This window comes from Aquarana catesbeiana, linkage group LG02, assembly GCF_042186555.1.
Source record: "Aquarana catesbeiana isolate 2022-GZ linkage group LG02, ASM4218655v1, whole genome shotgun sequence".
NCBI classification, from domain to species: domain Eukaryota; kingdom Metazoa; phylum Chordata; class Amphibia; order Anura; family Ranidae; genus Aquarana; species Aquarana catesbeiana.
In genome coordinates, this window is record NC_133325.1 from 138968879 (window position 1) to 138982809 (window position 13931).

The window sequence follows — 13931 nt, forward strand, 5'->3', positions numbered from 1 at the left end:
CAGACCAGGAAGTGCGGGCGTTCCTGCGTTCCACCCGCAACTTCCGGCCGATCGTGGCGTCATTTCCCCCTCCTCCGCAGGCGTCAGAGGTCACTGTGCGCCATGAGCACGGCCCGGAAGCGTGGGTGTGTTTGCGTTCCACCCACTGCTTCCGACCGTCAAACCTATGGTAAATAATGCGCGCGCATCTCAGTAAGGCCGCGCGCTCTCTACTAATCTCTCCACTACTATCATTATCATTGGCAGAGACGCGATCTGGCTATGCAGGACAGGCAGCATTCTACTAGCAGCGCTCAGCCCACTTTTCTCCATGCCAGAAAACATTGGTGAAAAATGGAGGGGGAAAGGAATGTATAATTTAAAAAATTAATTAAAAAATAAGAATAGAATTGAAAATATTGTAATATAAATGTCGATTCCCAAAAAAGGAAGTGAAAAAAGGGATAGTGGAAAACGGAATCCAAACCTATAATGTTGATCATAATATATAATTGTTAGATTAATAAAAGGAGTCCGCAGAAGTATCCTTCCAAGGTACAGTAGATCATACCATATCCATAAAATTCATAGATTGACATGTAACATATAATATACTTAATGTTAAAAAAACTTAATGTTAAAAAACAACACATGGAAGTCCATAACAATTAGTCGTCATGATATCAGCATTATACTAATCTAGAGGAAGAAGGATTATAAAATAATAATAATAAATAATACATAGTATAAAATTCCTAAGAATACATATGGGATCTCAAAGTGAATTTATAGAGAGAGCAAATTGAGAGACCAACCATTGCCCGCTTAGGCTCTGAAGAAAGGGGTGTTCCCCCGAAACGCGTAAGCCATCAGCCATTTGCGCTGGTCTGATCCTCTCGGCAACAGGTCCTGGGGTGTCAATCCACAGAAACAGCGCTTTTGCGCCCTTTCGAAAGCTATCTTTATTAGCTCGTTTGTGAGTATAATTTTTACTGTTTTTATGCTGCATTAAAGTTTATCAGTGGTAATGCACTAGGTTGGTGCGCCCTCTTTCTTTTCTGTTTTTTTAGCTTGAATACCCATTGTTCAAATGAGGGCTGCAAGACGCTAGGCATTACTTCTATAGGTGGCTGCACCACATATCCAGTTCATGGACACCTGAGCGCAGGAGAGGTCTTTTTTTCTTCTAAATGTATTTATGGAATGGTTTTTTTTTCAAAATGAACCCAAAATAATAACAATAATTGACTTACTTTCTGTTAAATTCTTCCTTCACTTCTTCCATGCTATTCTGTCCTGCCTCTAGCTGAGCATTCATACGATTTATACTATCCAATCTCCTCCTGAGTTTGTTTATATAAACCTCAAACAGCTGAGAAAAGGCTGTCTTCTGATCTTGTGGGAAAGCCCACTTGGTCTCCAGCATCTTGTTCTGCTGTTCCAGGGATCTTGCCTGTAACACAATTATAATAAAACACGTTTTCTATTTGGCAGAATAAAGAGGTTTTACATTTTCTGACAGATGTGCACTGCACATGTAACAGGGTCAAATTCCAATGTGTCTTCTGTGTTTCTACTAACTAGTACAATGTGGTCTTATTTTAGCTCAAGATTGAATTGAATGTGGTCTATGTTAAAATCATACTGCTGGGTGACAAGTTTTAAAACAGATGAGTTGAAGTGTGTTTCCGGAGAAGGCCGTGATACAATGATGAGACATCATGGATTCCCTCCGTCCCTGAGCTGGTCTGCACAGGATATGTTGAATAGAGATCCTTCCATGATATACATGATAGAGAGAATAAATATGTGGATTGGGGTTTTACAGGCATGCAGACTATTAGTTCATAAATGTACAATTTTTATTGTCACATATAAAACTTCTAGTAAAAATGACACCAACAATTGTTAAAATGATAAGTGATCATAGGAACAGCTTGGGAATAGTATTCTCATATTCCAAATTGTTTCAATATATTCTCTTCTTCAAGGAAACGAGAAGGTACAGAAGCTGAAAAAAAATGTAAAAACATATCAAACTAATGCTCAGCAATAACCAGTGTGTTGTACACTTACAATCCAAAGGATCACTGAACATTGATGATAAAAACAATCGCACTAGGGGGATGCCCACTGTGACAGATCTCGGATACCCTGGCTGGGCACCTCCTCCAGACCTGTGTCTCCTGTTCTCCAAATGCACCCGCAGCTGGCAGACTCGCCATAACCGGCCCTCAACCCTCTAAACACGAGGTAAATCACACAGGTGTTGAGGGTTAAACATGCAGAGCATAAACTGTTTATCAAGTACAAAACATACACCTTTAAACACAGTTAGGGACACTCCCCGGACAAGGAAGAACCAGTGGAAACTCAACACTTGTATATTCAAACAACTACAGTTGAAACACACCAAGGGATTATAAGCAGGCAGCCCCTCCTTACACATCCCCCGCTGGGATGTGTCTCCACACCTTTTGTCTATGTGCCAAGACCTAACATAATTAAACACAATAACAAGAGGGGGGATGGGGGAGAAGGGATGCAACTTACATAGAGACCTCATCACATTGCCATTTTGCCCCCAAGTCTCTCATTCTCTGCTCGGTCATAGTCTGTTGGTAGGAGACCAGCCCACAGCTCCCTCCAAAACACACAGTGACATTGAGTTCTGTCACACTCACTCACTACCATGCAGCAGGCCCAGGGACATCTTGCTTGACAGGATCACAGATTCCACTCTTGGTTCAAACAAAATGAAAAAAAAATATATAACAAAAGCAGAAAAAGGACAAAAAGAATCCAAATTCAGAAATTGTGAATTACACTTACACATTTATTTCTGTGTGAGAGAGATGAACGCCGCCTCATACAGAAATAAATTTTACGTATGGTTTTACACTATGTCGAATCTCCTATCTTTTCTCCTAATGGAGTATCGATGAGAGGACCATTGGTTACGGTGGTTGTCGGCATTTGGTGATGATTCCAGTGCAATAGTGTAAAACTGTACATAAAATGTATTTCTGTGTGAGAGAGATGAGCGCCGCCTCACACAGAAATAAATTTTACGTATGGTTTTACACTATGTCGAGTCTTCTATCTTTTCTCCATGATTTCATGTCCTAACGGAGTATCGATGAGAGGACTCCACACACTGAAAGGTTCTATAAGTCTATATACCATTCCATTGGATACAGTGGTTGTCGGCATTTGGTGATGATTCCAGTGAAGATTCCCTATTCAGGTGTTGAGACACCAAAGCTCGTTTGACCCATTTGGTATATGCTAAATAGGGTCCCACTGTTCCGGTAAGCTTCCTCACACTATATTTGGTGGCAGAAGGTTTTCACAGCGAGGATTTCTTTTCACTTGGGTGATTGAACATTAACATTTGAATCACGAATATATGGACTTTCTTTTGAAACATGTACTGTTTATGAGCTTATGAGTTTTTCTATATATTTATTTATACAAATTTTTCACTTTATGATTCATATCAATTTACATTTGTATGATATATGTTTTAGGGCTGCACTTTTTATATCCCCCATTGAGTAGTGTAGATAACGTCTTCTGAGCTTTCTCCCAGAGTGTCTCATATCAGTCTTTTGGGGGGCTGAATGGCTTGTTTGGTTTGTGGTTCCTTGCGACACAATAGGTTCAGTTTCATCTGTTTCTTTTGTTAACTGTATGTGGTCTTGGTTAGTTTCTACATCTTCTGCTGCTGCTGATGTTGTAAGATCCTCTGGGACCTCTAACAGCTGATTTAAGGAGTGGGCTCTTGTGTCTATGGGTCTGTTTTTTTGGTTAGACCAGATGTAGTAGTCTCTTCAGGTGGAGAGGGCCATAGGCAGTCAATGCCCATCTCTTCTGTCCTCTTCTTCTGTGTTTTTTTTTTTCAGACTTTTACAATTTTATTTGTTTTATGGTATCCAAAATTAGTAACATCAAGTTCATCAAGTGCCTACTGTAGTGTAGCACTACCCCCGTAGGAGCTGCTGATGAATGTTTAATCCTGTACTCTGCCTATCAACCCCAAGAACAGACTCAACCCCTCTGGCACACCTGTGTGATAATGTTAGTGTGAGACCCAGCCGTAAAGAGAAACACAGTAATGGTACACTATATAGTATATTTACCGTAGCCTTGGAACTCATCACTTCACCAGCTGTAGTAATAGATGGAGTTTCACACAAGTTGTCAATTAACCACTTTTACTGAGAAAATACTTAGCACAATAAACACTGTGATAACTTAGGAATAAAGGATGACAATAGATAACAGTCAATGTGTACATAAAAATTTAAAAATTCAATGACCACCATAAGGATGTACATGTAGACAGGCACACAGTAAGATAGACGCTCAATATCCTCAAACACTTATATTGAGCACCTTCCCACTGACCTCCAAGCATGCACACCAAATCTGCAAAAACTGTTATGAAAATGCAGTAATACAACACAATACGAATATCTTGTACTCAAGGGCTCCTCCTAGGTTGTGATGCAATGTCCCAATATGCAGAGTGAACTATAGTACTTTGTATAAGATGATAGAAGTCCAATGTCTTCTTGATCTTCAGCTAGCTCATGTATTAGACTGCAGTATTTGTAAATCCAAACAGGGGAAACAAGTAGACAACAGACTGAGGAATAAGTACTGCGTTGATGATTGTGTACTGGCAAGCAGAAAGGCACTTATAATACTTTCTCCTTATCAGTGGATTTGATGCAGCATCAACTTATAGCACAGAGAAGGCCACCCTGAAGTTCCACTGCATGCAGCCTATGGATAAGTGAGATTCTTCTGTGGGACTACAAGTTTCACTGGCAGCCTAAAGCTGATACACTTAGTCAATAGTACACTATATTGATCTGGGCAAGTGCCCGCTCACCACAACAGGCCCAGATGCTTGCAAGGCTCCTTTCCTGATATCTCAGTTTGATCCAAGCTGGCGCTGTCACACCGCACCGCTCCTTCTGATGGCTGATGACTGTAATGCAGATAACCTTTAGAAATCTTGGGTCCTCCGGTCCATCCGCACACTGATCCAGCTGACTGTGCTCTGGAACTCCTCAGAGGCCACCCGATTCCGCTCTGTGCCTCACAGGCCACAGTCTGTCGGTCACACTCACAGACCTTACTTCAGGCAGGTGATGAATGGCGTCCCAAGAGGCCGGAAACATGCCACGCCTGTCCCTTTCATCTGCTTACCCAGCAGGCTGTTATGTCACCTGGCGTTGTGGGTCAGTGAACTAGGCATTGTGGGTCAGTAGTTCCCAGACTGAATTAAACACATGAGTCACTCCCTCAGACTACATCTCCCCTAATGCTTTGCTGCGCTGTTTCTTTAGGGTTGGAAGAAAAGTTCTAACAGCATTAGCATTAAAAGGACACTAGAGGGAGCCAAACTCTTACTTAAGAAACAACACATTGTTTAGCATGTTAAATTGGTCACAACCCCTGCGTTACATACTCCCCCCACTTGAAATCTTTGGTCCCCAAAGACAGTCAAAGTTTGTGACCTGTTACATGCTTTTGTATACAAGCGGAAAAAAATGGGTTAATGCACACATGAAAACAAACAAGTTGCATTATCATAAGAAGAGTTTAAACTCAAACGGTTCAGACCATGACACAGAACTCACAGATGAGTCTCCCACCAATTATCACAGGAAGGGGGGCTGTTCTGTACACTTGTTACTGATACCGAAGTGTCCTGTATAGATGTACCAGGGGGTGAGATGGGGTTGCCTTTCACCAAATTTGTGGTGAGAAGGTCAGGCTCTCTTGGCAACCCTTGAGGGGTGAGGCTAACTTCTTTGGAACTCTCATCCAACACATTACAGGTTGTTCTCTTGAACTGGGAAATGACTCTTTGTTTCGTCTGCTTCACTGGTTCTGGCTCAGTAGGCTCACTGGCCACTTCCCCTTGTTTAACCACTTTTGTCTCTGCTGTGGATCCTCCTCCATCCACTATGGGAGAGGGAGACACCTCTGGCCCTCCTGCTGGCTGGGAAGGTAAGGGACCCTATCTGGGGACAACAGGGGCTAACAGCCACTTCACCAGATCTGTGTTGGGCCCAACGATCAATGAACTTCTTGTGTACCCTGGCAGCCAAGGGCAGACAATGGTGTCTCAAAGTTCTAGGGCTTCCCAGCCCTCGATGGATCACATGACAACTTGACCCGCAGATATCCATCACAAGGGTAATCTTCTGCTTGCATACCCTGGATCTCTATATCTTCCAACTTCTGCAGGGGCATGTATGACAAATACCTCTTGTAAAAGTCTCTGGTCAGCAAGGTAACCTGAGCACCTGAATCAAGAATGGCTCTGGTATAAATCCCTTCAACCAGAATAGGCACTACGGGCAGAGGGCCTACCAACTGGGCAGGAGGCCTCTTAGGAACATCAGGAACAGTAGGTTGGTGTGACTGAACTTGTGCTTCTTTCAGATTCCAGCGCTGGGAGTGCCGTTTCTGGCATTGTTCTGGAGGCTGATAAGCATTTCTCACTGAGACGGCATAAACGGCAAATGTTCTCCATTGTTCCCTTGCAGATTCCGGGAATGTTCTTCTTGAAGGCTCAGATCTTCCCTGAGGTCTACACCAGTCTTCTGTCCTCCTCGGTGGACTAGGACATTCTCGCTGGTAGTGGCCTACACCTCCACAGTTTAAACAGACGTCTTGGTTTGTTGGCCTCTGGCAAGGCACAGTAGGCGAGTCTGAGGGTACATTGAATTCCCGACGCCGTGCTATATGTGTCAAGGGGAGTGGGACATTAGGTCGCTCAGAGGCAATCACAGAGGCCCTCTTCAATGCTTTGGCAACTTCCACTGCGGTATCTGCCAAGCTTTCCCCATTTGGGCACTGTGCAACAAAATGTCCTGCTTCTCCACATTGATAACATTTCTGAACTGGGGAAGGAGTCACGTCATCTCTTCCATCTGCTGAGGTGGGCACTGCGTGCCTCACTTTTAAGAGTGATTTTTGCATATCAGCTTGGTTTAAATAGGAGATGGTCCACTACCACATAAGAGTATAAAAGTAGATTTATACACGGATCACCACATCCCGATAATACATTACAACAAATAAAAATAAAAAGAAGGGAACCCTGGGATGGTACAGGTGAAGGGGTAGGGAGTAATAAATGGGTAAATCTGAGTATAAGGGAAAGAAACATACTAAATGGTGTGATTGGTATGAGAAATACCCAGAAATAGTAAAAGAAAGAAATACTTTATTAGAATATACAAAAATGGTTATAAAATGGTGAACAATGCATACAAAATACTTAAACCACACAAGTGTGCATACTGGTAAGAGGAAGCATACATATGTGTGGTACATAGGAGCCCAACATGTTTCGGATAGGAATAAAAATTCAGTTCCTTCTTCAGGGATTTCCTGTAAGGATTTTTTGTATGATCTGGGGGAAGTATATTAATAAAACATACCAGTCATTAGTATATGTATATATATATACACATATATGTATATACAAATCATGAGTGTATATCATAGGTGTAAAGGGTATAAAGAGCAGAGTTGTTTGAAGGCAAAGAAAGAACATATATATGGAATGAAAAATAAATTAAAAATGAGAATGGAAAATGAAAAAATGATGAGGATGTGAGAAGATGAATAAAAATAATAGGAGCTCAGAATACACCAGAAATTCAAAGTAGTATAGAGCATAATGGGGACTTACTCGTTCAAACAATTAGCTGCATACAGAGCAACGGGTTATGGTCTGACAGTCTGCTGAATGGTACTTCAGGTCATCATCACCATGGTTCATCGCAAATTCAGATAAGGAATGCCATATGTGAATTTATATATAATGGAGGCCTGGACTCAAAGGTGGTATGGAGATTTTCTGATGTATGTCAAGGAGAGGTCATTGATGCCATATAGATACGGTGAGGCACGTCAAACCACCAGCGTCCACGAGGAACAACCAATATAAAAGGGGAATGTACATCCCTACATATAAGAAATATAATATTGGAGTATAGATGTCAAAAGGTCCATGAGTTGAACAGAAATCTATACGAAGATAAGTGTTAAATGTGCAATATATATAATTAATATGGTTATAACCATCTGGGCCCTTTGGTCATATTGGGTTAGACCAAAAAAGGGGGGGGGGAGAAAAGGAAGGAAATAGGGAACAAGTTGGAAGGGGAGGAGAGGGGGAGGGGGGGGGAAGGGGGGAGAGAGGGAAAAGGTGGCAAAAGTTAATGTATATATATATATTAATGTAATATGTAGTGCCTAAGTAGACATATAGGAATAATGGGTGTCTAGGGCCAATATCAGCACATTTACCCCCGACAGCCATATCCTATAATGTACAGCATACAGCCAAAACTTTTAATATAGATAAAGTGAGTTAAATGGGGGTATATCCAATACACGTAACTCTGTACAATCATGGCATAGGCAAAAGGATGACAATACATGGTTAATTCGATGTATTCAAATGATGTTGGAAAATGTTTACTTACAAATTGTAGAGTGTATGGAATCACAACCTCCTCCCAGGAGTACAACCTGGGTATGCAGCACAAATGTGTTTGCATTTGGAGGTTTTTTTAAAAGGAATCAGATGGGGGAGGAATGATTACACCTGTGTTGGGCGGGGAATGTATGTTACTGACAATTGTAGATAATGGATAGTAAAGCCAGGTACGGGTGGGACCCGACGTCACTGCCCCTCCGCTGAACAGTGTCAGCAGAGGAGGTAATGTGCGCCGGGAAGTTGTTCCCCCGGCGCGGCGGCGTCCATCGCGTCAACGGGCGCGGTGACGTCAGACGACACAGCGCCGCCGACACAGGAAGAGAGGACTCAGTAAGGCCGCCCTGAATGGCAACCGTACCGCGCATGCGCGAGCGGCGAACCAATGGGCGGCCGAGAGTCCTAGGCATGGCTCCACCAACCAAGGATGTGGAGCCTACCTGTGCCGGGGGACATAGTGCTGGTGATGAACACGACACGGCCGACCACACGGCAGCCAACCAAAATAGGGCAGGCCATCCAAATGTATAAATTTGTGTAATATATAATAGGTGATCCTGTAAGACCTAAAAGGAAGCAGCAGAGTGTCAGATCAAAAACAAACCCAGCTGTGTACATTAATATACAGTCAGGGCATGGATAATCAGTAATTGTACATAATATATATATACACAACAAGCGCAATATACAATCATGTATTAGATTACCAAAGACATATTATGAGAGTACCGATGGAATTATAAGTATCAATGTAACATTATGTCTCATATAACAAACGAAAAAACATACATCATGCAGCATCGTTATAAATGACAGAGACTTTTTTAAAAGAAATCAAATTTTAACATAATCTATACATACATATATAGGATACTGTATGCTTAGGTGCGATAGGCAGACTGTTGCTAAGTGGCCAGCTAATAGAATCAAATTAAGTGGCTATAGGTCCCTCTCGTAGCCCCCTGACGTAAAGCCTTGTAAAAATGGTTTAAAGCTCAATATTTCGTTTAGGCCTGGGGGTGAGGTGGCATTCAAATTTGCAATCCATCTCATTTCTCGTTGGAGAAGCAGTTTATTAAAGTCTCCACCTCTAACCGTCTGGTGGATACGATCCAAGGCTATAACTGAGATTTTGGGAAAGCGTTCACAATGGACTAACTTAATGTGGCGGCCCCATGGGGAATCAGGGTCTTTTGATTTAATTGCCGCTATGTGTCGATATAGGCGCTTGCAATGTTTCTGGATAGTTTTGCCAACATAAAAACAACCACACTCGCACTGTATTAAATACACGACGAGTGTGGTCTGGCAGTTAACGTAATGCCTTGGAAAAAATGTCCATCCATTAGGAAGGCATGGATTTATATTGGTATTAATATACTTGCAGTAACCACAAGACCCACATGGAAAGGTGCCAAGTGTATTGCACGGGTCGCCACGGGTCAGTCCCTTGAACTCGCTCTTAACCAGGCGATCTCCAACCGAGATGTTGCGTCTGAAAGTAATTTAGGGGTTGGGGGAAACAAAAGGGCCCACCAAAGGGTCATTAGTTAATACATGCCAATATTTAGCAACAATCTGCCTTATCTCTGTATGTTCATTGGAGAATGTAGTAATTATCCTGGTATAAGGATTGTTATCACGGTTGGCTCTGTTGTACAGAGTTACGTGTATTGGATATACCCCCATTTAACTCACTTTATCTATATTAAAAGTTTTGGCTGTATGCTGTACATTATAGGATATGGCTGTCGGGGGTAAATGTGCTGATATTGGCCCTAGACACCCATTATTCCTATATGTCTACTTAGGCACTACATATTACATTAATATATATATACATTAACTTTTGCCACCTTTTCCCTCCCCCCCCCTCCCCTCCCCCCCTCCCCTTCCCCCTCCAACTTGTTCCCTATTTCCTTCCTTTTCTCACCCACCCACCCCCCCCAACATCATTTATTCATCTTCTCCCATCCTCATCATTTTTTCATTTCCCATTCTCATTTTTAATTTATTTTTCATTCCATATATATGTTCTTTCTTTGCCTTCAAACAACTCTGCTCTTTATACCCTTTACACCTATGATATACACTCATGATTTGTATATACATATATGTGTATATATATACATATACTAATGACTGGTATGTTTTATTAATATACTTCCCCCAGATCATACAAAAAATCCTTACAGGAAATCCCTGAAGAAGGAACTGAATTTTTATTCCTATCCGAAACATGTTGGGCTCCTATGTACCACACATATGTATGCTTCCTCTTACCAGTATGCACACTTGTGTGGTTTAGGTATTTTGTATGCATTGTTCACCATTTTATAACCATTTTTGTATATTCCAATAAAGTATTTCTTTCTTTTACTATTTCTGGGTATTTCTCATACCAATCACACCATTTAGTACGTTTCTTTCCCTTATACTCAGATTTACCCATTTATTACTCCCTACTCCTTCACCCGTACCATCCCAGGGTTCCCTTCTTTTTATTTTTATTTGCATATCAGCTTGGGCTTTCATCACTTGCTCAATTATCTGCTGAATCCCATAGAAGAAGGTTTTCTATAAAACAGTCTGCGCTTGGGCCAAGGTGTCAATGGGGTTGCAGATCTCTTCTTCTGGGCTGGTCTCTATTTCATGTCCTGACTGTATGACGCAAGCTGAGATGCCATGTTTGGGTCCTTTGGTAAGCTCAGGCCTTGGTTCCTTAGCAGTCGTGAGTGCCCCCTCTTCTCTGATAATCTTCATTAATTTAGAGTAAGTGTGGAGGTTACCCGAGCCTTGGACCCGAAACTGTAGCACAATGGGATCCAGTGGCTGTGCTCCTCTGATCATCTGAGATACTAGTTTCTTGGTTGCTACTTTGCCCTCCATTCCACCCTTCATTATGATTTGGTGTAGAATCTGATCTAGTCACTTGACATAGTCTGATAGCTTCTCATCCCCCTTTTGATAGGTGTGAGAGAAAAGATAGAGTAACTCTGTGCAGTCTTTAATTCTCCCATAGTTCTCTTGAAGTGCTTCTGGACACTCAGAAGCGGCACAGCTGGGCTTGTCTCTTTTCAGGTTCTGAATCACAACAGAAGCTGTAGCTTGTAGGCTTTCAATCAATCTCTGTCTTTTTACTGTATCGGCTACCTCCCACTCTTCAACCTCCTGAACAGTTTGATCAAACCAAGTGTCAAAATCATCCTCTCCAGAGGGGATGGGAACTCTCCCTGAGAAGAATCGTAGCTTTCGATAGTCAGCCCCAGAACAGACTGAATTGCCCTTCTGGCATTTGGATACAAAGTCCCCCATGGCTGTAAAGAACTCTGGCCCGATCATGGCTGAAGGTGCCGTGGATGGGATTTATTCCTTCATGGCCTTAACTCGACTGGTACTTGACCGACACCTGTCTGGTGTGTGTGACTGGATTAAATGAAACTCAGTCTGGTTGGCCAACTGCACACTAGATCCTTGGAAACGGTCTGGAATCCCCTTCTTCCATTCCAGTAGCACATGTGTGCATGAGGCCTCACGATCAGGTCTGACATCGATCACCCATATTTTCTTGCTGAAGGACAATGTCTGCACTGCCTGACCAATCTTCTCCTCAGTCCAGGCCTCCCCAGGGAGTTCAATCACTACGCTTGATTCTGGGTTGGCGCCTTCTTCTTCGCACCACTGAATCGCAGCGTTGGGGTCCATCTTGGTGGTATATCTTGTACTCAAGGGCTCCCCCTAGGTTGTGATGCAATGTCCCAATATGCACAGTGAACACAGTGTATTTTGTATAAGATGATAGAAGTCCAATGTTTTCTTGATCTTCAGCTAGCTCATGTATTAGACTGCAGTATTTGTAAATCCAAATAGGGGAAACAAGTAGACGGCAGATTGTGGAATAAGTACTGCGCTGATGATTATGTACTGGCAAGCAGAAGGGCACTTATAATACTTTCTCCTTATCAGTGGATGTGATGAGGCATCAACTTATAGCACAGAGAAGGCCACCCTGAAGTTCCACTGCATGCAGCCTACGGATAAGTGAGATTCTTCTGTGGGACTACAAGTCTCACCGGCAGCCTATAGCTGATACACTTAGTCAATAGTACACTATATTGATCTGGGCAAGTGCCCGCTCACCACAACAGGCCCAGATGCTTGCAAGGCTTCTTTCCTGATATCTCAGTCTGATCCAAGCTGGCGCTGTCACACCGCACTGCTCCTTCTGATGGCTGACGACTGTAATGCAGGAAACCTTTAGAAATCTTGGATCCTCCAGTCCATCCGCACGCTGATCCAGCTGACTGTGCTCTGGAACTCCTCAGAGGTCACCCGATTCTGGTCCATGCCTCACAGGCCACAGTCTGTTGGTCACACTCACAGACCTCACTCCAGGCAGGTGATGAATGGCGTTCCTTTTATCTGCTTACCCAGCAGGCTGTTATGTCATCTGGCGTTGTGGCTCAGTGAGCTAGGCATTGTGGGTCAGTAGTTCCCAGACTGAATTAAACACATGAGTCACTCTCTCATTAGACTACATCTCCCCTAATGCTTTGCTGCGCTGTTTCTTTAGAGTTGGAAGAAAAGTTCTAACAGCATTAGCATTAAAAGGACACTAGAGGGAGCCAAACTCTTACTTAAAAAACAACACATTGTTTAGCATGTTACAGTAGTATCTGTACAGTTTGTGACTGGATATTTTTGGGTGTCAATCAGAGTGGCTTGGCTACTTATGAATCAGGATTACCATCTACCCAAAGAAGGACCTTTGTGAAGACTAAAGAAAGGAGTGCCACAAAAGATGAATGATTGAGGGTGTAAAAATGATCCAACAAAGCAAAAATAACAGCCACTCAGATATAAAATTAGCAAAAGGAAAGGTGCACATGGACAGGACACTCCAGAGAGCAATATGTGCAAAACAAATGCACATGTGTACAAACAGTGCATGATATCACAGTTTAGTATACGTTTGTACCCAATATGTGTCAGTGTCCCCCTACTTCAGTGCTTTGATGTACAGAAGTGTGGGAGAGTTAGAACCTCTGATTTTTTTAGATTATATTAACATACTATTACACTGACTGCTCTCATTAGAACCTAAAGTAAAGGAAATTTCCTCAAGCAGTATGAACACAACAATAAAAACCTGAGAGAGAGTCTTACCTTTTTCTACTTTTACTAAAACAAACTGTTTTATTCAAGGTTTTATTCAAGGTCTGTGTCCGAGATTTGCCCCTACTTCCTGTCTGAGTTCTTAGCCTTTCACAATGCTTTGGCAGGTTTTTCATTTAAACATAATACTGTAAAAATGTATTTGAAAATTATTTTTAAAAATTGTATTTGTAAATTATTATTTTTTTTATTTTTTGCAACAATTTTCATGAGGCAGAAGATTTCATAAAATGAACAAGAACTT

At 42.2% G+C, this 13931-nt stretch overlaps 1 protein-coding gene across 9 annotated transcripts in view; it reads right to left on the bottom strand.

Annotated features, from left to right (window-relative positions):
* The window catches only part of LOC141127250 (keratin, type II cytoskeletal cochleal-like), a 478789-nt gene that overhangs the window by 116417 nt on the left and 348441 nt on the right, over nt 1-13931 (bottom strand). For 5 of the 9 annotated variants that reach the window (XM_073613525.1, XM_073613521.1, XM_073613526.1 and 2 more), the window contains one exon: nt 1233-1432. The exons of the other annotated variants lie outside the window; for them this stretch is intronic. In XM_073613525.1, coding sequence (XP_073469626.1) covers nt 1233-1432 — 200 coding nt within the window. The remainder of the gene's footprint in view (nt 1-1232; nt 1433-13931) is intronic. 9 annotated transcript variants of the gene reach the window in all.